The sequence below is a fragment of the Procambarus clarkii genome, chromosome 12, assembly GCF_040958095.1.
Source record: "Procambarus clarkii isolate CNS0578487 chromosome 12, FALCON_Pclarkii_2.0, whole genome shotgun sequence".
Lineage (NCBI taxonomy): Eukaryota > Metazoa > Arthropoda > Malacostraca > Decapoda > Cambaridae > Procambarus > Procambarus clarkii.
The window spans coordinates 29957431-29984484 of NC_091161.1; the positions used below are offsets into that span (position 1 = coordinate 29957431).

General features: G+C 44.8%; 1 protein-coding gene across 1 annotated transcript in view; it reads right to left on the minus strand.

The window, feature by feature from the left end:
- Positions 1–27054, minus strand: part of LOC138349739 (uncharacterized) — a 1021949-nt gene that overhangs the window by 23434 nt on the left and 971461 nt on the right. Inside the window, exon 12 of the mRNA XM_069323441.1 lies at positions 21419–21456. Within this exon, the coding sequence (XP_069179542.1) occupies positions 21419–21456 (38 nt within the window). The remainder of the gene's footprint in view (positions 1–21418; positions 21457–27054) is intronic.

Consider the following 27054-nt stretch of genomic DNA (forward strand, 5'->3'; position numbering starts at 1 on the left):
CCAGCAAAACTCTACAGATTTAAATTTACTAGAGATAAGAAGCAGCCAATGTTGAATCTCTATGACCACCGGATGGACAGGATTAAAGGACCCCTTGAGCCATGAGGCCACTACGAGAGTCAACTACAACCACAAAGAAGGATTGACAATGAGAAAGCAAGAAACGGAGAGCATAGAGAATAGAATGAAATTCTGCTGTGAAGACGCTAGCCTCCAAAGGGAGGCGACACATAAGTGCGGTCAGGAAAAACAGCAGAATAGCCCACACCGTTCGCAGACTTAGACCCATCGGTGAAGATGGAAACAGAGTGGGAGTACAAAGAAAAGTGCTCAAGAAAAAGGCGTTTCAGAACCGTAGGAAGTGTAAAAGCTTTAGTGATATGGGTCAAAGACATACAAAACTTCGGAAAGGGGACTCTCCACAGGGGAGCCAAGGAAGGAACAATACGAGGAGAAACATTAGAAATACGAACGGAAAGAGAATCCTGTAGACGAGATAGTCGGACAAAGTGGGAGGCGATGAGGAGGAACAGGAACCACAGAAGGGGTAAAAGTTAAAGCACGACAGAGGCGAGAGGAAGGATGTTGTAAGGACCTCGCAAGATAGCGAAGACAGTAGCGATCACGGCGGTCCTGGTGAGATAGGAAGCCAGTGTCAACATACAAGCTGAGGGCGGGAGTCGAACGAAAGGCACCAGAGCCGAGACGCAACTCAATATGGTGCAAAGCATCAAGACGACGATGAGGAGGAGGAGAAGCTGAAGAGTATGCAGTGCAACCATAATCGAGTTTAGACAGGACGAGAGGAGTGCAAATAGAAGAGCGTGCTCCTATCCGCTTTCCAAGAAGTATGGGACAAAACCTTTAGTAGGTTAAGGGCCTTAGAGCTTCCAACTCTGAGGAAAGAGATATGGGGCGACCATGACAAACGAGTGTCAAAGATTAACCATAAACACTTAGCGGAGTCCCTATACACAAGGGGATGACCATAAAGCGAAAAAGAGGGACGAAGAACGACATGCTTCCGTGTAAAAGTCATAGCACAAGTCTTAGACGCAGAGAACTTGAAACCATGATCGGTGGCCCAAGATGACACGGCATTTAATCGCAAGTTGAAGCCGCTGTTGAAGGAGAGGCGAATCATCACCCTGACAGCAAAGGGTAAGATCGTCAACAAAGAGAGCGGAGAAGACGCCAGAAGGAAGAGAGGATAGAAGACTATTGAGGTCAACTAGAAAAGAGGAGTGCTCAGAACACTACCCTGGGGTACACCCTCATACTGCCTAACCTGGCTCTGAAGCCCCCGCTGTGTTGGGCCCCGACCTTGCTCCTCCTTTGACCCTCCTGACTACACTCGGCGACCCCTCCCTCCTCTGTGGTTGGGTCAAGCCACAAGCCCCCAGTGGTGACCACCTCGTCCCCTGGCACAGCTCAGTCTCAAGTTGTGACTACTGCGCCTTTTAACCCCTCTCTGGGGGTTCTCAACGCCGTCCTCGACACGGCCGCACTCGCTTGATTCCTTCCCGTACTGATGCGTATCAAGCCTTGTTTGGTCCCGCTTCGTGGGCCAAATACTTTGGTCTCCGCCCTCTTGATTCTGCACCTCCTGATGGTTTCTCCCATCATAGGCACCTTCTTGATTCCGTACATGCCTCTGTTACTTTCCATCCCACCCGTCTCGGTGCATGTTTCGTTGCTGCTCCTCCTAAGGATGTAGCCACCCACTTGGCCGCCTTATCCTGCCTTGGGGGAGACCCGTGTTTGCGTCTCCAAGAACGCTCGGTTGAATGCCAGTGTTGGCACTATTCTCCTCCCACCCCATGTTGCTACCGGTGTTCGGAATCTCCAGGACTGCCACGAGGATATTCGTCATATCTCCGATGCCCAGGGCCATTCTGTCCTCCAAGTAGACTCGTTTACTCGTCCCCCCTCGTGGTCGTCGCCATCATTCCCTTCGGGTTGTGAAGATTACCTTTGATGGTAGGACCCTTCCGCCATCTGTCATTCTTGCTGGTGCCAGGTGCTCCGTCCAGAAGTACATTCCCTCTCCTCGACTCTGTAGTAAGTGCTGAAGGTTTGGGTATGGTGCCCTCTGCTTCTCTGGAACTGTCTCTCTCTGTCCTTTGTGTGGGGGCGAAGGTCACTCTAAGTCGGAGTGCACTTCTCCCCAGGCTCGCTGCCTCAATTGCGGTGAGGCGCACCCTACCTTCTCCCGTGCGTGTATACATTAAAATCTTGAGTCAGCCATCCTCAACTTGAAGCATCGGGAGCGTTTATCTTTTCCTAAGGCGAGACACCAGGATTGCCGGCTCCCACCTTATGCTAACGTCTCTTATTGCTCGCGTGTTGCGTTCTTCCTCTCCTCGTCCTTCCCACCTTCCTTAGACCCAAACCGTTTCCAGGCCTTGGACCCTGATACGCCCACTGCCCCCTCCTCTGTTCCATTGGGTTCTGTCCCGAAGGGTTCCCCTCCTGGTCCTCCTGTCTGGGGGTTCCCCTTCTTCCTGCCCGATCTGTCATGTCTCCTGTGTCTTCTTCCTCGTCTCCCTCCGATCCTCCTTCCCATCCTTCTCCGTCTATTGACTCTCTACACCGCCTGTCGGTACGAGCTGATGTCCATCACTCTCCCAATGGCTGTCGTGTGTGCTCTCGTTCAGCTTCTCCTGTTGAGACGCTGGAATCCGTTGCCCAGTACGTAGTTGCTGGAACACCTGTCTCTGAGTCAGAAGCGTAAGCCTGGCTCCTCTCCCTCCTCCTACCTGGGGGGTAAAAACGCTTCGCTTTCTTCCTCAGCTCCTACTTCTGGCTCTGTTGCTCCTTCCCCTCCCGTTTCAGTGATTGCGCCCCCTGTTCCTGCTATGGAGGTTTCTTTGGCCCCTGCTTCCCTTTCGGTTGCTGCTCTTGCTGGGGTGCGCTCCCCTCTTTCTACTCCCCCTCTTCCTGCTGCTGTCCTTGACTACTCCTCTCCGTTGTCTCCTCCTCCTCCTCCTCTTCCTCCTCCTCCTCCTCCTCCTCCTCCTCCGGACCCCGCCCGCCAACCTCTGATCTGTTCTCCCGTTTCCTTCCCTCCGTCTTTGCTCAGTTTACCCATGCCCCCTAACCCTGACTTTGCTGACCCTGATCCCGACCCTGATATTCTTTAACGTGCTCTGTTGCTCTTTCGCATTTGTTTCTTCCTTGTTCTCTGTTTTTGTCTTTTCTCTTCTCGTCGTTGTCCATTCTTCAATGGAATGTTCGAGGTTATTACGCCAATTTCCTCGAACTCCAACTTCTGATTTCGCGATTTTCGCCCCTTTGTGTCTGTCTCCAGGAGCCAATGCTTGGTGCTCGTCCTGGTCGTTTTCGTGGCTATTCCTTTCTCTCCCTCCCCCTCCAGCCATTGCTGGGGCTTCTAATTCTTCTACTCTCTTGATTCGTGCTGATGTTCCCTTTGTTCCTTTACTTTTTCCTTTGCCTCTCCATTGTTCTACTGCTCGTATCTTTGTGGGGAAATGGTACACAGTTTGTTCCATTTATCTCCCCCCGAGAGTCCCGCTCTCTCTTCCTGATTTGAAACACCTCCTAGACTCCTTGCCGGAGCCTGTGCTCCTGCTGGGTGACTTCAATTGTCGTCATTCTCTTTGGGGTGACGTTCTGACGAATACCCGGGGTCGCCTCCTTGAGCCGTTTCTCCTCTCTCCTTCCCTGTCTCTTCTGAATTCTGGTGAGCCCACTCATTTGGACTCTCGGACTCGCACCCTTTCTTGTCTTGATCTTTCTCTCTGCTCTTCTTCTCTTTACTTAGATTTCACGTGGCAGGTTCTTGATGACCTCCATGGAAGTGATCATTTCCCCATCCTTGTTTCCTTTTTCTCTTTTCGCCCTTCCCTCTCTTTCCCTAGGTGGCAGTTTGCTAAGGCAGACTGGACCCTATTTACCCTCAGTGCTGCTCTCTGACCTCTCCCTTCTGCCTCTCTCTCGCGCTCTCCTCCTTTTTCATGACACTGTCTTCAACGCTGCCCTCCGCTCTATTCCTCGCTCTTCCTCTCGGGGTCCACGGAAGTGCGTTCTCTGGTGGAATGCGGACTGTGCTCGGGCTGTCCGCTGTAAGCGTGCAGCCTGGAAGTGGCACCGCCGTAGGCAGACGACCGATTCTTTTCTTTTCTTTCGGAAAGCGAGTGCGGTGGCCCGTAGGGCCATCCGTACGGCTAAACGTGAATGTTGGGCACCTTATGTCTCAACAATTACGTCCGAAACCCCTCTGGCCCAGATCTGGAAGCGTATCCGCAAGATAGCGGGTAAGTTCGTCCCCGATGTTTCACCGGTCCTTCACCTCCATGATACTCTTGTGGCGGACCCGTTGCAGGTCGCTTCCGAACTGGGTTCCCACTTTTCTTCTGTTAGCTCTGGTCTTCATCTTCCCCAATCTTTCCTTCTTCGTAAACCTGTCCTTGAGTCTCGTCCTTTAGATTTCTGCACTCATCTTCAGCTTCCCTATAATGATCCCTTCTCTCTCTCTCTGAACTTCGTTCTGCTCTGGCCCTCTGCGGTTCTACGGCGGCGGGCTCCGATGGTATTCATTATGAGATGCTTCGCCATCTCCCTCCGAGCACGTCTCAGTATTTACTGAGTCTGTATAATCGGATCTGGGAGTCGTCGTCAGTCCCTGAGGACTGGGTCGATGCCGTTGTCCTCCCTGTTCGCAAACCGGGGTCTATGGGTACTTCCCCTAAGGACTTTAGCCCTTTTGCTCTCACAAGTTGTGTCTGCAAACTCTTTGAACGTATGGTTAACGTTCGTCTGATGTGGTTCCTGGAACACCATCACCTCCTCTCCCCTTCTCAATTTGGTTTCCGGAAGTGCCGCAGCACGACAGATGTCCAGGTGAACTTGGAGGTCTATATTCGTACTGCTTTTGCTGCAAAGACCTCCGTTGTTGCCGTCCTTTTTGACCTGGAAAAGGCTTACGACACCACTTGGAGTTATCATATCCTATCTCAACTTCATTCTTTTGGCCTTCGTGGTCATCTCCCTCTCTTTCTCCGCAGCTTCCTCTCTCGTCGTTCCTTTCGGGTGCGCCTTGGTACCGCTCTCTCTCCCTCTTTTCAGCAATACGAAGGTGTGCCCCAGGGTAGTGTTCTGAGCACTACTCTTTTTCTGGTTGCCCTCAATGGTCTTCTTTCCTCTCTTCCTTCTGGTGTCTTCTCCGCTCTCTATGTCGATGATCTTACCCTTTGTTGTCAGGGTGATGATTCGCCTCTCCTTCAACGCCGGCTTCAACTTGCAATTGATGCCGTGTCGTCTTGGGCCACAGATCATGGCTTCAAGTTCTCTACTTTTAAGACTTGTGCCATGACTTTTACACGGAAACGGGTTGTTCTTCGTCCCTCTTTGTCACTTTATGGTCATCCCCTTGAATACAAAGATTCCGCGAAGCTTTTGGGGTTATTCCTTGACACTCGTTGTCTTGGTCTCCCCATATCTCTTACCTCCGTGTTGAGTGCTCTAAGGCCCTTACCCTCCTTCGGGTCTTGTCCCATACTTCTTGGGGGGCAGATAGGCGCATTCTCCTTGCTTTGCATTCCTCTCTCGTCCTGTCTAAGCTCGATTATGGTTGCCCTGCTTACTCGTCTGCTTCTCCTTCTACTCTTCGCCGTCTTGATGCTTTTCCGGTTATCTCGCCTACAGGATTCTCTTTCCGTTCGTATTTCTAATGTTTCTCCTCGTGTTGTTCCTTCTTTGCCCCCGTGGAGGGTCCCTCTTTCGCGGTTTTGTACATTCTTGACCCTTATCACTAAAGCTTTTACCCCTCCTACGGTTCTAAAACGCCTTTTCCTCGAGCACTTTTCTTCTCACTCCCGCTCCGTTTCTGTCTTCACCGATGGGTCTAAGTCAGCGGACGGTGTTGGCTACTCTGTTGTTTTTCCTGATCGCACTTATATGTGTCGCTTGCCTCCGGAGACTAGCATCTTTACAGCGGAACTTTATGCTATTCTCTGTGCTCTTCGTCTCCTGCTTTCTCGTTGTGTGTCTTGCTTTGTTTTTGTTGTTGACTCTCGTAGTTCCCTCATGGCTCTCGGGTCCTTTAATCCGGTTCATCCAGTAGTTGTCGAGATCCAACATTGGCTGTTTCTTGTTCACAGTAAATTTAAGTCGGTTGAGTTTTGTTGGGTTCCCAGCCATATTGGTGTGTGTTTAAATGAGCGTGCGGATGCTGCCGCCAAGGAAGCTGTCCGCTCTTGTCCCATCTCTCGTAAAGGCATTCCATATTCCGACTTTTACCCGGTTATCCATTCCTCAGTCCTTACCCGTTGGCAGGCTTCTTGGTTGTCTGTTACTGGTAACAAGCTACATACTCTTAAATCTTGTGTTTCCTCGTGGCCGTCCTCCTTCCACTGTAACCGGCGGTGGGAAACAGCTATGGCGAGGTTGCGTATTGGCCATACTCGCTTAACCCATGGTCACTGGATGGAGCGCCGCCCTGCTCCTTATTGTCCTAGTTGCATTGTCCCTCTTACGGTCGTGCATGTCCTTCTTGAATGTCCTGACTTCCAGGACGAGCGTGTGTCTTGCTTTCCGACCGCCCCTCGCGGTCACCTGCCCCTCGATAGAATTCTTGGTGACTCGGATACTTTTGATATCGTTCGCCTTATGCGTTTTTGTTCTCGTATTGGCATCCTTGGTGATATTTAGCGCCCTCTGATTATTTTGCGTATTTGATGGTGCTACATAGCCTTCCCGGTTTGGTGCCTTCTTTTGATAATTACTTACTTACTTCGTTTTGAACGAACAATGTTAAAATTGATGAATTCGTCTTTGGGGTTAACTGTTGGATAAAATGGATTTGGTCCAAGGATGGGTTGGTGGCGACGGCTGAGTCGGTGTTTGGCCGGGCTGGATGAGTGGCGACTCCTGGGTCTGTGATTGGCTGCTGCCGCGGGAGTTACTAGTCCAGTAGTTGAGGTGTTGTGTGGTGGCACCACTCGTGGCGCCTCTTGTAGGGAGGTCTGGGAAGGCTTCAGACTGGATATTAAATGCCTTGGTCGATCTTGAGGTAGCAGTGGTGTAACGGTTACCAGGGCCAATCCTTTACTTTATATAAAAATTGAACCAACGCCTCAAAGGTTAATCCAGCCAAATCAGCTTGGCTGGTTCACTCTACAACTATAATGTTGTTTACAGTCCAGCAATCTTCCCAATACATCTGGAAGAATAAAACATCCTATACCCAGACTTGATATAACTAAATTCAATATCTCAATCCCTATCACAAAATCTGGCGAACAAAAATCATTGGCCTTCGTCGTCCATCGACGTGTTCCGTCATTCATGTGTTTCACTCAACACCTGTGGTCACTTTATGCCACAGCATGTCACTTAATTAACCAAACATTCAAAATCAATGTCCACATGCGATTTTCCCAACCTTAAAAGGAAGTCGCTATTATCAATACTAATTTTAATATCACAGTTCTGAAATTAGTCAGCAATAGAATGTCCACATACTTCGAGCTAAGAGTATCAGGATCATGTTGTCCACCCCTCTTGCACCAATGAACTCGGAGCAAGGAAACTGCTACCCTTATCATTTCTAGAACCTATGTCTTAGGCGCAGTGCAATAGTTCTCCTAATAGAGCTCTTTCTTAAACAGGTCCATGTAAATTTTTTTTATATATCCACTTTTCTAGAATTTCACTACTATATTTCTAGTTTTCAACATTCAGGGTTTCCAAAATTTTGTTCCTAGGGATTCAGAGATTTTAACTCTCAGATATTTTATACAATTGATTGACAACAAAATTGAGCAAAATATCATTTTAACATTATTACACAACACATGTTCTTAAAAAAAATCGATGATGTTAGATGACTGACGTGTAGTTGATTTTAGTACCAATGACTACCAATTGTTGATTGTGGAAAATCCTGGTCTCCTTGTATACCATTCCGGTTTCTGCTGAAGAATGATGGAACTATCCGACCAAAAATAACTTGGGTGAAGCTGAGCACTTTAGTGACAGGTGACAGTTGACAGCTTACGGCTGGCTGCAGCTTGCTGGGTGCAGCTCACTAAAGAGACAAGTGAATATTCAACCCGTAGCTCACAAAAAAACAGATGTAATTGGACTCTCAGAAACAAAACTCTCAGGAATCATAATGAATGCAGTGTTTCCACATGACTACACTGTAATAAGGAAAGAGGGGGAAGGAAGGGGAGGAGGTAGAGTGGCTCTACTGATGAGAAAGGAATGGAGTTTCGAGGAGATGGTTATTCCGGGCTGCGAAAGGTTCAGAGGCTTCATAACAGGCACCATGGCAATGGGAGGACCAAGAGTAGTAGTAGTAGTGATATATAACCCACTACCAAATGAAAGAAGACCCAGGCAAGAGTATGACAGAAACATGTCTGTTAACACTATCATTGAGAGAGCAGCCGGTGCTGCCTGTAGAAATCGATCCCATCTGCTCATAATGGGGAACTTTAATCACGGAAGGATAGACTGGGAAAACAAGGAACCACATGGTGAGGAAACATGGAGAGCAAAACTGTTTGAAGTGGCAACTAGAAACTTTTTAAGTCAGTATGTCAAAGGTCCCACGAGAATGAGGGGCAATGGTGAACCCACAAGACTCGTCTTAATATTCACTCTGAACGATTCAGACATGAGGGAAATCGGTCTTGAAGCCCCCGTGGGTATGAGTGATCACAGTGTACTGTTGTTTGAATATCTGGTCGAAGAAGGGTTAATGTACTCAAGGAAGGGATCAGAAAGCAAGAAGCCGGCATTCTGGAAGGGAAACTATGAGGAAATGAGAAAATTCCTAACTGAAATAGTTTGGGAAACAGAGCTCAGAGGAAAGACGGTTAAAGACATGATGGACTACATCACACAGAAGTGTAAGGAGGCAGCAGACAAGTTCGTCCCAGTCCAAAAGGAAAAAAAAGAAATTCAGATGAGAAACCCATGGTTTAATCAGATTTGTAAGCCAGCAAAGCACCAAAGTAAATGGGCGGGGAAAAACTATAGAAACAATAGAACACTAGAGAGCAGCGAAAGATACCAGAGCGCCATGAATGAATACGTCAGGGTGAGAAGAGAGTTAGAGGCAATATAAAAATGACATGGCGAGCAAGGCAAAGATTCAACCCAAACTGCTGCATAGCCTCATCAGGAGGAAAACAACAGTGAAGGAACAGGTAATGAAACTGAGGGTAGGGGCAGAAAAATTAAATACAAATGACAAGGAAGTCTGCGAGGAACTCAATAAGACATCCAAGGAGGTCCTCAACTCAGAGCAAGGCGAAGTCCCAGAGGTAAGAGAGGGAACATCAAACCAGACACCACTAGAGGAGCTAGTGATTACCAGTGGGGAGGTGAGGAAGCATCTGCTAGATTTGGACGTGACAAAGACTACAGGCCTGGATGGAATCTCACCATGGGCTCTAAGGGATCAGAAGCTCTGTGCCTGCCACTCTCCATGGTCTACAACAAATCACTGGTAACAGGTGAACTGCCAGAAATTTGGAAGGCGGCAAACGTAGTCCCGATATACAAGAAAGGGGATAGACAGGAGGCACTGAACTACAGGCCAGTATCCTTAACTTGCATACCATGCAAGAAATGGTATGCAAGTTATGCATAAAGGAGAAAATTGTGCGAAAAAAGCTAGTTGAATATCTGGAGCGAAGGAACTTTGTGACAACACCAACATGGTTTCAGGGATGGCAAGTCATGCCTCACAGGACTAATTGAATTCTACGATCAGACAAGAAAGAGAGGGGTAGGCAGACTGCATATTTTTTGATTGCCAGAAAGCCTTTGACAGAGTGCCAAACCAGAGACTAGTGCGAAAACTGGAGATACAGGCAGGAGTGAAAGGGAAGGTACTCCATTGGATAAGGGAGTACCTAAGTAACAGAAGGCAGCGAGCTACTGTGCGGGGTGAGGTATCAGATTGGCGAGACGTCACCAGTGGGGTCCCGCAGGGTTCAGTTCTTGGACCCATACTGTTTCTCATATATGTAAATGATCTTCCAGATGATATAAAATCATTCCTCTCATTGTTTGCTGATGATGCAAAAATTATGGGGAGGATTAAGACGGAGGAAGACAGTATGAGACTACAAGATGACCTAGACAGACTGCATGAATGGTCCAACAAATGGCTACTAAAGTTCAACCCGAGTAAATTTTAATGTAATGAAACTAGGCAGTGGAAACAGGAGGCCAGACACAGGATACAGAATAGGAGACGAAGTACTTAATGAAACAGACAGAGAGAAAGATCAAGGAGTTGATATCACACCAAACCTGTCTCCTAAAGCCCACATAAAAAGAATAACGTCTGCGGCATATGCGCAGCTGGCTAACATCAGAACAGCGTTCAGGAACCTGTGTAAGGAATCATTCAGAATCTTGTACACCACATATATAAGACCAATCCTGGAGTATGCGGCCCCAGCATGGAGCCCGTACCTTGTCAAGCACATGACGAAGCTGGAAAAAGTCCAAAGGTATGCCACTAGAATAGTCCCAGAACTAAAAGGCAAGAGTTACGAGGAAAGGCTGCGGGAAATGCACATTACGACACTGGAAGACAGAAGAGTAAGGGGAGACATGATCACAACCTACAAAATCCTCAGGGGAATCGACCGGGTAAACAAGGATAAACTATTCAACACTGGTGCTACGCGAACAAGGGGACACAGGTGGAAACTGAGTACCTACATGAGCCACAGGGACGTTAGAACGAACTTTTTCAGTGTCAGAGTAGTTAACGGATGGAATGCACTAGGCATTGATGTGGTGGAGGCTGACTCCATACACAGTTTCAAATGTAGATATGATAGAGCCCAGTAGGCTCAGGAATCTGTACACCAGTTGATTGACAGTTGAGAGGCTGGACCAAAGAGCCAAAGCTCAACCCCGCAAGCACAAATAGATGAGTATACACACACACACACACACACACACACACACACACACACACACACACACACACACACACACACACACACACACACACTACTCTGAACTTTTTCCGTGTCAGAGTAGTAGTAAATGAAATGCACTAGGAAGTGATGTGGTGGAGGCTGACTCCATACACAGTTTCAAATGTAGATATGACAGAGCCCGGTAGGCTCAGGAATCTGTACATCAGTTGATTGACGGTTGAAAGGCGGGACCAAAGAGCCAGAGCTCAACCCCCGCAAACACAACTAGTTGAGTACACACACACTAAATCTGTCATAACGATGCACTAGGTAAGTGACTATTAGAGCTAGATAATTCATTAATAACTATGATTTGATATTTGAATGACTTATGTGACATGCAAGTAACGACGAAATCTTAAGTCATTCAAGTACAAGTTCGAGAAAGTTTATTGAGACAATAAGATGCATCTCAAAACAATAGAGAAGATTAGGATATTTCTACCCTCCATCTTAATTAATTTAAGTCATAGTTGATGCCAGTTTGGTCGCATCTGAAGCCTATGAGAGAGTAATGCAAGATGATTACAGCATATACCAATTTCTTCACAACTCTCGCTAACAACTTGTTCACAACTCTCGCTAACAACTTGTTCACAACTCTCGCTAACAACTTGTTCACAACTCTCGCTAACAACTTGTTCACAACTCTCGCTAACAACTTGTTCACAACTCTCGCTAACAACTTGTTCACAACTCTCGCTAACAACTTGTTCACAACTCTCGCTAACAACTTGTTCACAACTCTCGCTACCAACTGTTCACAACTCTCGCTACCAACTTGTTCACAACTCTCGCTACCAACTTGTTCACAACTCTCGCTAACAACTTGTTCACAACTCTCGCTACCAACTGTTCACAACTCTCGCTACCAACTGTTCACAACTCTCGCTACCAACTGTTCACAACTCTCGCTACCAACTGTTCACAACTCTCGCTACCAACTGTTCACAACTCTCGCTACCAACTGTTCACAACTCTCGCTACCAACTGTTCACAACTCTCGCTACCAACTGTTCACAACTCTCGCTACCAACTGTTCACAACTCTCGCTACCAACTGTTCACAACTCTCGCTACCAACTGTTCACAACTCTCGCTACCAACTGTTCACAACTCTCGCTACCAACTGTTCACAACTCTCGCTACCAACTGTTCACAACTCTCGCTACCAACTGTTCACAACTCTCGCTACCAACTGTTCACAACTCTCACTACCAACTGTTCACAACTCTCACTACCAACTGTTCACAACTCTCACTACCAACTGTTCACAACTCTCACTACCAACTGTTCACAACTCTCACTACCAACTGTTCACAACTCTCACTACCAACTGTTCACAACTCTCACTGCCAACTGTTCACAACTCTCACTGCCAACTGTTCACAACTCTCACTACCAACTGTTCACAACTCTCACTACCAACTGTTCACAACTCTCACTACCAACTGTTCACAACTCTCACTACCAACTGTTCACAACTCTCACTACCAACTGTTCACAACTCTCACTACCAACTGTTCACAACTCTCACTACCAACTGTTCACAACTCTCACTACCAACTGTTCACAACTCTCACTACCAACTGTTCACAACTCTCACTACCAACTGTTCACAACTCTCACTACCAACTGTTCACAACTCTCACTACCAACTGTTCACAACTCTCACTACCAACTGTTCACAACTCTCACTACCAACTGTTCACAACTCTCACTACCAACTGTTCACAACTCTCACTACCAACTGTTCACAACTCTCACTACCAACTGTTCACAACTCTCACTACCAACTGTTCACAACTCTCACTACCAACTGTTCACAACTCTCACTACCAACTGTTCACAACTCTCACTACCAACTGTTCACAACTCTCACTACCAACTGTTCACAACTCTCACTACCAACTGTTCACAACTCTCACTACCAACTGTTCACAACTCTCACTACCAACTGTTCACAACTCTCACTACCAACTGTTCACAACTCTCACTACCAACTGTTCACAACTCTCACTACCAACTGTTCACAACTCTCACTACCAACTGTTCACAACTCTCACTACCAACTGTTCACAACTCTCACTACCAACTGTTCACAACTCTCACTACCAACTGTTCACAACTCTCACTACCAACTGTTCACAACTCTCACTACCAACTGTTCACAACTCTCACTACCAACTGTTCACAACTCTCACTACCAACTGTTCACAACTCTCACTACCAACTGTTCACAACTCTCACTACCAACTGTTCACAACTCTCACTACCAACTGTTCACAACTCTCACTACCAACTGTTCACAACTCTCACTACCAACTGTTCACAACTCTCACTACCAACTGTTCACAACTCTCACTACCAACTGTTCACAACTCTCACTACCAACTGTTCACAACTCTCACTACCAACTGTTCACAACTCTCACTACCAACTGTTCACAACTCTCACTACCAACTGTTCACAACTCTCGCTACCAACTGTTCACAACTCTCGCTACCAACTGTTCACAACTCTCGCTACCAACTGTTCACAACTCTCGCTACCAACTGTTCACAACTCTCGCTACCAACTGTTCACAACTCTCGCTACCAACTGTTCACAACTCTCGCTACCAACTGTTCACAACTCTTGCTACCAACTGTTCACAACTCTTGCTACCAACTGTTCACAACTCTTGCTACCAACTGTTCACAACTCTCACTACCAACTGTTCACAACTCTCACTACCAACTGTTCACAACTCTCGCTACCAACTGTTCACAACTCTCGCTACCAACTGTTCACAACTCTCGCTACCAACTGTTAACAACTCTTGCTACCAACTGTTAACAACTCTTGCTACCTACCGTTCACAACTCTTGCTACCAACTGTTCACAACTCTTGCTACCAACTGTTCACAACTCTTGCTAACAACTGTTCACAACTCTTGCTACCAACTGTTCACAACTCTTGCTACCAACTGTTCACAACTCTCACTACCAACTGTTCACAACTCTTGCTACCTACTGTTCACAACTCTTGCTACCAACTGTTCACAACTCTCGCTACCAACTGTTCACAACTCTCGCTAACAACTGTTCACAACTCTTGCTACCTACTGTTCACAACTCTTGCTACCAACTGTTCACAACTCTTGCTACCAACTGTTCACAACTCTTGCTACCAACTGTTCACAACTCTTGCTACCAACTGTTCTCAACTCTTGCTACCAACTGTTCTCAACTCTCACTACCAACTGTTCACAACTCTTGCTACCAACTGTTCACAACTCTTGCTAACAACTGTTCACAACTCTCACTACCAACTGTTCACAACTCTTGCTACCTACTGTTCACAACTCTTGCTACCAACTGTTCACAACTCTTGCTACCAACTGTTCACAACTCTCACTACCAACTGTTCACAACTCTTGCTAACAACTGTTCACAACTCTCACTACCAACTGTTCACAACTCTTGCTACCTACTGTTCACAACTCTTGCTACCAACTGTTCACAACTCTTGCTACCAACTGTTCACAACTCTTGCTAACAACTGTTCACAACTCTCACTACCAACTGTTCACAACTCTCACTACCAACTGTTCACAACTCTTGCTAACAACTTCACAACTCTCACTACCAACTGTTCACAACTCTCACTACCAACTGTTCACAACTCTCACTACCAACTGTTCACAACTCTCACTACCAACTGTTCACAACTCTCACTACCAACTGTTCACAACTCTCACTACCAACTGTTCACAACTCTCACTACCAACTGTTCACAACTCTTACTACCAACTGTTCACAACTCTTACTACCAACTGTTCTCAACTCTCGCTACCAACTGTTCACAACTCTTGCTACCAACTGTTCTCAACTCTCACTACCAACTGTTCACAACTCTTGCTACCAACTGTTCACAACTCTCACTACCAACTGTTCACAACTCTCACTACCAACTGTTCACAACTCTCACTACCAACTGTTCACAACTCTCACTACCAACTGTTCACAACTCTCACTACCAACTGTTCACAACTCTTGCTAACAACTGTTCACAACTCTCACTACCAACTGTTCACAACTCTTGCTACCTACTGTTCACAACTCTTCTTACCAACTGTTCACAACTCTTACTACCAACTGTTCTCAACTCTCACTACCAACTGTTCACAACTCTTGCTACCAACTGTTCTCAACTCTCACTACCAACTGTTCACAACTCTCACTACCAACTGTTCACAACTCTCACTAACAACCTCCCACAACTCTCGCTAACAACCTCCCCACAACTCTCGCTAACAACCTCCCCACAACTCTCGCTAACAACCTCCCCACAACTCTCGCTAACAACCTCCCCACAACTCTCGCTAACAACCCCCCCACAACTCTCGCTAACAACCCCCCCACAACTCTCGCTAACAACCTCCCCACAACTCTCGCTAACAACTTGTTCACAACTCTCGCTAACAACTTGTTCACAACTCTCGCTAACAACTTGTTCACAACTCTCGCTAACAACTTGTTCACAACTCTCGCTAACAACTTGTTCACAACTCTCACTACCAACTGTTCACAACTCTCACTAACAACCTCGTCACAACTCTCGCTAACAACCTCGTCACAACTCTCACTAACAACCTCGTCACAACCCTCGCTAACAACCTCCCCACAACTCTCACTAACCTCCCCACAACTCTCACTAACAACCACCCCACAACTCTCACTAACAACCACCCCACAACTCTCACTAACAACCTCCCCACAACTCTCACTAACAACCACCCCACAACTCTCGCTAACAACCTCCCCACAACTCTCACTAACAACCTCCCCACAACTCTCACTAACAACCTCCCCACAACTCTCACTAACAACCTCCCCACAACTCTCACTAACAACCTCCCCACAACTCTCACTAACAACCTCCCCACAACTCTCACTAACAACCTCCCCCACAACTCTCACTAACAACCTCCCCCACAACTCTCACTACCAACTACTCCGAACTCTCCAACATTCTTCCTGCTGTCTACCACCAAACAATATTCTCCACAAACAGGTTAGTACATTGTAAGTTATCAGACGATGAGTGACAGTAACGTGGCTGAGAATGTCATGTTCATTATCAATACATTATAAGAATCGATGATTGTCCAGGACGGACCAAAGCTTTGTCCTTTCTCAACTTTCTGATGTGTGGTTTAGTCGTTACATTCTAACTTTACTAAATTATGCAGTAGATTTATAGATGTGATGATTGTACTGTACCTATATATTTTGGTAATTAAAACAGATTTATTCGCATCAAAAATGTGTTTATCAGTGATTAAGAAAATTGTGAGAGTGTTGTGTTGTTGTTTCCGAGGGGAGTCTGAGAGAGACCAGTCTTCAGGGTCAGTGTCGAAAGATATAGACAACGATAAGGACCAGGTTGAATCTTCCAGGCCAGACACAAATATTGGCTCCGTTAATGCCACTATGTATAGTAATACAGAAATTAATACCTAGGACAGCAGGAATAATGATGATATTAATACCGAAATTAATATCGAGGAGAGCGGTCATAGTGATGATGATAATACAGATAATAATACCGACTGTGTCAAAAGTTTCTCAGGCACCATGCTCCTCGACTTCACCCGCCAGCATTAGCTGATGAGCGCTGCCTTCAAACTTCTTCCTTACAAAGACATGACCACCGCCGAACTCGCTAAAATTACTACCTGCTTAATAAATGTATCATCAAACCCGCTCGGGACCCAAGACCACGAGACACACTCACAGGCACTAACAAAAGCCGTGAGGGAGCTCGACGCTACAAGATGTAGGGGCTTTAGTAAACTTCTGCCGGTGGTAATGCCCTCTCACGACTCCACACTCCCTCAGGAAGACCTGGAGTGTCAAGATCAAATGGGGCTCCAAGAGGCTACAGAGGTACATAGCTTCCACAACAATTAACAATCCAGTTTGAGCTTCAAACTTGACATCGGCACAAGACTCGTGAGCGTCTCGCCAGACAAACAGGTACAGTGTCCGAAATGTTTTTTGTACCCCAATAATGCTGAGATGTATGAAAACGGTATGAAAATATGTCAGTTTTGTGAACCCATTGCCAGGTTACCCAGGTGGAACCTGTATAATTACATGAGTAACTATGAAATAAGAAACAGTGAAAATTTCGTCCTTAAATACGCTGTTATTATTGACGTAAACAACATTAAAGAAAGTTTTGAAAATTTTTTGTGTTAATTGTCGCTTCCGCGTAACATTACCGTTTAAATGATTATCATTAATAGCTAAACAGGCTAGTACAAGTCAGCTTAGCTGAAACAATCGAACCTGCGGTCTTAAATACAGGATTTATAGAGTACTAGTTTGGATGTATTTTCGATAACGACGTAGATGACGTGGCTCGTCTCCCAGCATTGTTCAGTAATTAGTCAGGCCATTAGTGAAGCGGTGGCGCTGACCTCTGACGCTGTAGGTAAAGTTGTTGTACTAAATGCAGGCAATATTATGCCATCTGACGCGGCTGACATCTTGGCGTCAGCACCAGGCATCTTCAGTCTCGTCAACATTCTGGGGTCAGAGAAGATTATTCTGGACGAAGCTATCCAGCAGAAAGTGATATAATCTGGAGGCATCAACGTCGGTGTAGAGCATGACACCGACGTCTATAACATCATTGAGGAGGAGCTAGGCATAACGGGAAACCTTGCCTATAACTTAAAGGCAACTCTTTGTGTTACAGACAATTACAGGCTGTCGCGTGTGGAAGCACCAGCCTGTATGAGGGTCAAGGAAATAAATGAAAGAAAGGCCATCCTCTATCTTAGCCAAGTAAGGAACACCGAAAACATCACATGTTATTACGAGAGAATAGAAATAAGTGAAGACCCAAGTCACACGTATTTGCAAGCTGACTTAACTTTCATCAATTCTAAAGGAAAGTAAATACGTAAAATACTAAATTTTTAACAATTATGTTCCTAGTCATTTTTCAAGAAAAGTGACTTTGTCTTCAAATGTGAGAACTTGTTTTAACATAAATGAACTAATCCTCTTCCTTCATAATTATCACATTATAAGGACAAACCCAAATTAAATCCACTTGCGCTAAAAAGTAGAGCGACAGTCTTGCGTCTTGCTGGACGGCGTTCAATTCCCGACTGTCCAAGTGGCTGGGCACCATTCCTCACATCCCCTTCCCCGTCCCAGGCCAAATCCTTATCCTGATGCCTTCCAAGTGCTATATAGTCGTAATGGCTTTGCACTTTCCCCTGATAGTTCCCATCCATTGGTGTTAGGCCCTTGAGAATGTTGACGAGGCTCCCAGGCGCTGGTTACAGTAGTGAAGTTGTGGGTGACGGAAGGCTGGAACCTCCAGCGGATTGACGGGTGCCATCACCTGACTGTCGTATTGACGGGTGCCATCACCTGGCCGTCGTATTGACGGGTGCCATCACCTGGCCGTCGTACTGACGGGTGCCATCACCTGACAGTCGTATTGACGGGTGCCATCACCTGACCGTCGTATTGACGGGTGCCATCACCTGACCGTCGTATTGACGGGTGCCATCACCTGACCGTCGTATTGACGGGTGCCATCACCTGACCGTCGTATTGACGGGTGCCATCACCTGACCGTCGTATTGACGGGTGCCATCACCTGGCCGTCGTACTGACGGGTGCCATCACCTGGCCGTCGTACTGACGGGTGCCATCACCTGGCCGTCGTACTGACGGGTGCCATCACCTGACCGTCGTACTGACGGGTGCCATCACCTGACCGTCGTATTGACGGGTGCCATCACCTGGCCGTCGTATTGACGGGTGCCATCACCTGGCCGTCGTATTGACGGGAGCCATCACCTGCCCGTCGTACTGACGGGTGCCATCACCTGGCCGTCGTACTGACGGGTGCCATCACCTGGCCGTCGTATCGACGGGTGCCATCACCTGGCCGTCGTATCGACGGGTGCCATCACCTGGCCGTCGTATCGACGGGTGCCATCACCTGGCCGTCGTATCGACGGGTGCCATCACCTGGCCGTCGTATCGACGGGTGCCATCACCTGGCCGTCGTATCGACGGGTGCCATCACCTGGCCGTCGTATCGACGGGTGCCATCACCTGGCCGTCGTATCGACGGGTGCCATCACCTGGCCGTCGTATCGACGGATGCCATCACCTGGCCGTCGTATTGACGGGTGCCATCACCTGGCCGTCGTATTGACGGGTGACATCATTTGACCGTCGTATTGAAGCATGTTTTATTTTTTATTTAATATAATTTTTTTTTATTTAATATAATGTTTTTAGGTGTGTGTGTGTGTGTGTGTGTGTGTGTGTGTGTGTGTGTGTGTGTGTGTGTGTGTATTCACCTAGTTGTATTCCCCTAGTTGTGCTTGCTGGGGTTGAACTCTGCTCTTTCGTCAGAGAAAGGTGTGTGGTACTCACCTCACCTAATTGTACTCACATAATTAGGCTTGCAGGGGTTGGGCTTTGTCTCTTTGTTCCCGCCTCTCAACTGTCAATCAACTGGTGTACAGGTTCCTGAGCCTACTGGGCTCTATCATATCAACATTTGAAACTGTATGGAGTCAGCCTCCACCACATCACTGCCTAGTGCATTCCATTTATAAACTACTCTGACACTGAAAAATTTCTTTCTAGCGTCTCTGTGTCTCATCTGGGTACTAAGTTTCCACTTGTGTCCCCTTGTTCGTGTCCCACCCGTGCTGAAGAGTTTGTCTTTGTCCACTCTGTCAACCACCTACAAAATTCTCAGGGAATTTATCATGTCTCCCCTTACTCTTCTGTTTTCCAGGGACGTGAGGTTCAGCTCCTTTAGCCTTTTCTCGTAGCTCATACCTCTCAGTTCCGGGACGAGCCTGGTGGCATACCGCTGATTCTTCTCTGTCTTGTGTTTAACTAGGTATGGACTCAAGGCTGGAGCTGCACATTCCAGGATTGGTCTGACATAAGTGGTATACAGGGTCCTGAACGATTCCTTACACAAGTTTCTAAAGGCAGTTCTTATGTTGGCCAGTCTAGCATATTCCGCTGATGATATTCTTTTGATGTGGGCCTCTGGGGACAGGTTCGGTGTGATATCAACCCCCAGATCTTTCTCTCTATTGGACTCTTGCAGGATTTCACCTCCCAGATGGTATCTTGTGTTCAGCCTCCTGCTCCCTTCGCCTAATTTCATTACCTTACACTTTCCTGAGTTGAAATTTAGCAGCTATTTTATAGACCATTCCTCCAGTTTGTCCAGGTTATCCCTTTAGTCTGTCTATCTTCATCTGTTTTGATTCTTCTCATAATTCTTGCATCCTCCAGCAAACATTGAGAGGAACGAGTCTATAATAAAGCATAATAAGGGAGATATTAATAAGGTATTATATATTTCACTGAATAGAACGCGAAATAATAGATATAAATTGAACACGTTTAGATTTAGGAAAGACCTGGGTAAATACTAGTTTGGTAACAGGGTTGTTGACTTGTAGAACAAATTACTGGGTAACATAACAGACGTAGGATCTCTTGAGTTTGGGTGGATATAAGTTAAAGCTGCTACGTATGGGCCAATAGACCTTTCAGCAGTTTCCTTCATTCCTATGTTCTTATGTTTGTATTCTTGTTGCCGATTTGTTCATGCTCTATCAAAATAATTCCATGATTGCGAGATTCAAACATACTGGAATAGTATACACACGGCTTTAAAAACGTATCGTATAACACCACCAGTCACTTCAGAGAATATTATTAATTGAATATTATGTCCGCTTGACCTTCACTATGCTTGTGAAAATATTTAGTTTAATATTTTAAACATTTTCAGTAGATACTACTGTTGTTGTCAGTCTTTGAACATTATCAACAGCATCTTCATCATTAATACATGACTAGTAAAATCTCTCCGAGGTCTCTTGCTGATGTCTAATCACTATGATACGAAACTTCTGAATTGATGTTAATACAACCAGTGTTGTCCTCAGTGATTTAAAACCTACATCACTTGTATACATATCATACCTGCAATGTGTTCCCGTATTGTAACCCGAGCTCCCTCACACACCTGCAGTGCCCTCGCACATACCTGCAGCGCCCTCGCACATACCTGTAGCTTCCTCACATACTTGTAGTTTCCTCACACACCTGTATTCATATCATACCTGCAATGTGTTCCCGTATTGTAACCCGAGCTCCCTCACACACCTGCAGCGCCCTCGCACATACCTGTAGCGCCCTCGCACATACCTGTAGCTTCTTCACATACCTGTAGTTTCCTCACACACCTGTATACATATCATACCAGCAATGTGTTCATGTATTGTAACCTGAGCTCCCCACGTGTTGCGACCCAAGTGGTTTTAGCAGCAGTGACCATGTGGAGGGGACGGTGGACATTACCTGTAGCTCCCTCATACACACCTGAAGTGCCGTTGCACACACCTGCAGCTCCAACACACCTGCAGTAGAAAAGCCCTTTTAAGTATGTTTCGAGCAAATTAACTAGTGCATACAACTTTAAAATGTATATATAAATCCATACAAGTACATATATGTAAGGGACATTTGCAAACATTCAGGAAATATAAAAGGATTAGAATGCAGTTATAACTGTAGCGAGTTAATCTTATACTCGCTCCATTATCTCATAATCTTAATAGCATAACTAATTAGCACTAATTACAGAAGCTACAGTCCTTTCCCCCAATTACCGGTAATACTCTTCTCATCTTGTTGGAGGGAGCTGAGGTGTAGTCACCATATAAGCAAGCGATATGAGGAATAGCGAACAGTACAATTTCCACAGTTAACAATGTAGCACTCAGCGTGTACAGATCTAATTGACCCAAGACGCTACAGCTTCGACACAGAGCAGACAGCAGACTACGACCACATCGAGCTACAACGTTCTCGCTCCCCGAGTTCAGACACTGGCAATTCCCAATAGAGCCGCCACACTCTTCCACATAGAGCTCCGCGACTCCGGCCTCACTCAGCTCTCTGCTCTGCTCCAAGCTCCGTCTGAACGTTTACGACAATGCCACCAACCGACTACTGTAATCAAGACTAATAAATAAATATGAAAACTCACTAAACAATGTGTATCTAATCTACCCAACGACGTAACAATCATACGTTACATAACCATCCCCAAAAAGTGTTTAAATATACTAAGGAAAGGAAAATGTCGCTTTGAATAAACATGTAGATCAACATCACAACAAAAGTCTGGAGATGTGTTGCGATCTTGGCACATGCGCTGGTTAGGCAAAACCTTCTGCTCTACAAATGCAAGTGTTTGGGTATATTCTCCGCAGGCAAGGGATAAAGTTAATAAGAAATAGTGTGACGTAATATGATCAAGCCCACTGTCCGCTTCTCGGTAAACAATATCCACCGAGCTAGAAACAAAGAGGAATTTAAATATAGTTGTAATGACAAAGGTATTGTACGAGTAATGCAATTCCGTTAATGAATAATTGGAAAGCTTTCATTAGCAAGAACACCATGTATGCTAGCTACACGATATACTTTTCATGGAAGGCGTGTGGCAGCTTTTGCTGACAGAGTTAAGTGCGTAGGACGGTAGTAGGCACCACAGTAATAGTAATATGGTTATGGCCATTGGAAACTGTGGCTGCTGTTGTAGCTGCTTCAACGTGAATTAGGTCGATGTACTGTTGCAATATACAACATAGGAGAAAGTATGAGGTAGTGAATCAAGAACTACATCACTTATCAAATGGTGGAGGGAAATGAGTGAGAAAACGAAAATATCACGAGGAAATTACCTTAAACGAGACACGAAAAAGTTATTTGAGAGAAACTTAAGGCGACAGATTTTTCTCTCTTCTGATTCATATATTTAGGGGTTCTTTGGGAATTTTAAATTTGGCAGACCTGAACATGAGAGTTGGGCAGTTCTTGAGCCTTGTCTTGTTTACCGAGGTGGTTACTGGATTATGATGGATTATGATGTATTATGATTTATTTAAAACAATTACAAATAAAGCCCAGAAACGTTGTACGCTATAGATTGCTGATTTAAAATAGTAGTGACCCAAAATGAATAACCATGGCACTAAAGAACCTAACCAGAAAACAGAAGGCTCAATACAAACGAATTATGACAAGAATATTTAAGATAAAAGTACGTATTGCAAGGCCAGCAAAGAAAGCCTTCAGTGTTTCACCAGATGAAACAAAGATTACAGACAATACCTGGCTATTAAAATATAAGTCAAATAACTGATAATGAAAATGGTTTAAATTACGAAATTATAAGAAAGTACCAAAGAACTTTATGAATACAGCAAAACAAATCAACGTAGAATGTGCAGATGACGCCCTGACTAGTTTAGTGGTTACCAGAGAGGAAATTATTAAATAAACAAACAAATAAAAAAGGACGCAATGGCGATCACAGGAGGAGAAGGAGGTAAGCTGCCGCAGCCACAAGGTCACCTGACCTTAAGGCAGCCAGGATGTCTCCAAAGGACAGAGTCAGAGATTGCAGGTATTTCAAATATAATGTTTATATGAAACTCTGTGTGTTCATTTTTACTTTAATCATCATAAAGTTAAGTGAGCAATACTGTCGAGCGTTTCCTGCATCATTCAATTTTTTTTTATGAAAAAATAGCTAAAATATATTTAGAATTCAGGATGTGGTTACAATACCCCTGAACATGTTTCTTCTCTCTTTTTAGAGGCAACTATGTTTATACGTTCTGCTTCTGGGGGAATCTGGCTCCAAGATAATAAATCTCATAAATCATTTGTAGGACCATCCTTAAGATAAGGAACTAATAATTGGAGAACCAGTGCCTATGGATCTCTTATATAAGTATGATGGAAATCTATTACTGTATAATGAATGAACTGTAGTTATAATAAATTACGAAGCCAAATCCCTCCACACACTGGGGGGGGTTTGATTAGTACAGAGAAATTAATGCATTTCAAGTAAAAATAAATGAAGATTAATACACATGAAATATTGAAGAAAATATGAAATATTGGAAATTTTAAATAATCTTTGGGTTAATAAAATATAATATTCTACAAACTACAAGAACGAAATACCAGCTTAGCTGTATGAAGGAAAGCTAGCATGCATCGGGATATATTCGTCACGAGAAATTTGTTTCATCAGGCTATCCTGGGAACACTTGATCGAGGCAGCATCATATCTTCCTTATTATCAGCAATTCCAAGCTGAAAGGCGAGTAGTATGTAGAAATCACCTAGAGAGTTATAATACCACATTTCTAAATTAGATGTGGTATAGCCCTGTATGTACACTTACTGGTTATTTTTAATGGATGTGCAGCATAACGACAAATTGTCCTACTTATTATGTTAAATGTGATCACAAAAAACAAGGGAAATGAACTTATAGATATGCCGATACTGATGTCTGTGATATGATGAAGCAGTCTCGTCCTCCTAGCGTCCATAGTGGAAGGGACGGTGGATTGATGAGGCGGTAATTTGACCAGCTTCCAGACAATCTCTCTAGCTTAATGGCGTCGCTTGCCAGTCCTTCCTCCTTCCCGGGTAGCTCATCATGCGCAGTTTTGCTATGGTGCGCTTAATATTATCTATGATTTAATTAATATCCCAGTTTATAGGAACTAAAGATTATCAGGAATTAGAGAATTAATTTGTCTTATTTGACAATATTCAAATTATCATTTCATAATAATTAAATGAACGTTGTTCAATATGAGAGAGTGCTGGATATATATTCAGTAGTATGTGAATGCGCTGGAATAGCAATTGGTATTTGCAAGAATTATTACCAGCTAATAAACAATACTATATAAACGAAAATAAATGTATTATCTGCTTTAGTTCACGAAGTATATTCATGCAAGAGTGTTATTAAATAATACTCATTAAAGAATGTGAAATTAGGAGAATTTTATATAATTCTTATTAATGTAAATATTTTTCCTTTCGTCGTGTGATCTGATGCAACACTTTACTAGAATTTCTGGGGAAATGAGGCATTATTATGAGTTAATTAAATCATGTTATTTTCACTACTCTATTGGTTAGTAGTGTTAGTAAAATTATATTACACATTACAAGAATAGTTTCTGAAGGTACTGAATATTAGTAATAAAGTGTTGAATATTTCCAACACTACTATCATACTCCCCAAAGCTAAACCGGAAATTAGAAATTCAATTGTGTTACTCTAAACAGCGAGCTAAACTTTCCCCAGTTCTTGAGTACTTGAGTATGAATCTAATGGTTAAAAAATAATATGATTAAGCCCATTTTAATCAGGAACTCGCCCCCGTCTTCAGCAGAGTGAGTGAGTGAGAGTTGTTTTCGATCCCTTGTACCAATTGGGTGTGAAACTTTATCAAACTAGTAAATCTTTGAGTTCACACTTATATACATTGTGTGATTAGAATGGGCCCAACAATCCAATGCATTACATTTACATGCTTACAATGCATTGCAGTGTTGCATCCTCAACGGTGCTGTTTTCGGCCTCAGTGTAGCATTCTTCCATTAAATATTCCTGCCGAGACTGAAGCAGGTGCTGAGGCTTTTCCTGGATGAGGAACAGGGGCCAGTGTCATCGTTGGTGCTGCCCATCCTCACCAACCCGTCCTCTTAAAAATAACGTCGCTTTTCGCTCGTATGCGCGCTACGGCCAAAAACGGACGTAATTTTCAATGATCTTCTCACAAAAGTGATGTACTGTCCCTTTTCTATTTGAGTCCTCTGGCTTACTCAGAAAGGTTAGGAGAGGAAACTTTCAATTAACATTCTTTATGACGTTTTGAAACTAAAAGGAGAATTTCCTGTCCACCTAACCTACCAGCGGACCCTTAACTTACTGTTTTGGAAAAAAAATCCAAATATATTGTCATTTGTTTTTAATTTTCAAGTTAGGTCCATATTTGTCCATACGGGCAAACGGCCAAGTCAGCGGTAATTTGTAAGAGGACAGGTTGGGCCATCTTCAACACATTGTGGGTCTTGCCACTCTTCATGCTCTCCAGGATCATTAGCACGATATGGTTTCAAGGCACAGCTGATAATGCATATCGCCAGCGCCAAGGACGTCCCCACCTGATCAGCAGCATCAGTAAACTTGTAGCCAATATTCTCATCTCCATCTTTGTCCAGTTTCTTTTTCTCATACAGGCTAGCTTGATGAAGCTGGTGCCTCTGGTGGGTGTAGATTTGATCCTGAACGGTATTCACCTGTGTATGCTTAATGCTCTCTATGCCTTTGAGTACAGATGGTTCAACATGGGTTAGGAACTAATCAAGAGATTAAGTTTCATCGAAGAGAACTGGCCGTACTTCATGGGGTTTGGCCTTCCCCTTGCACTTATCACAATGTATCAATCTTCAATGTAGATTAGTGGATGTCTCTTTGCTGTGTCACTTCCTGTTATCATCATCAGTGCCAACGAGGCTGGTCCAGTGCTCAACTCCAATGGTTGCCAAATGCATTTGTTTTCTTTGGTGGTTGGTGTGTCGAACTGCATCATCTAAATTCTAGTCACAAGATATCTTCCACCGACCCCCAGCAAGACTCCTCAGCCATCTCCTTATCGCTCTACTTCCTTTCTTCCCATTAGATGTTAGGAAGATTGTTTTACTCAATGGGAATTGCTTCAGATATTTGAAGCTGTTGTGTGTGACAAAAGCAAAAGTTGCTTCACCAAAGATGCAACAATATTTCATATTAATATTGCTTGGCCGGCAGTTGTTCTGTTGTATACTAAGAATTATTTTGACCCCATGTTAATTGTTAATGATTTAGAGATACCATCTCTCTTCCCCAGAAGAGAAGCTACATGTATTAGTCCATGGACTTTTTTTTTATATCCACATAACTTGGTCAAATAGGTCATCGACGGGTGTGGTTTCTTACACCCCCTTACTCACTCAACTGGAACTTGTTCCATCAGCTATGAGAGTTTGTTATTTGGCTGCCTCTCTTGCCATCTTGTGCAAGGGACTATAGTTAGCAATAGTATCTATGAGGAAAATACGCGAGTGTATAGTAATTTTAAGGTTTT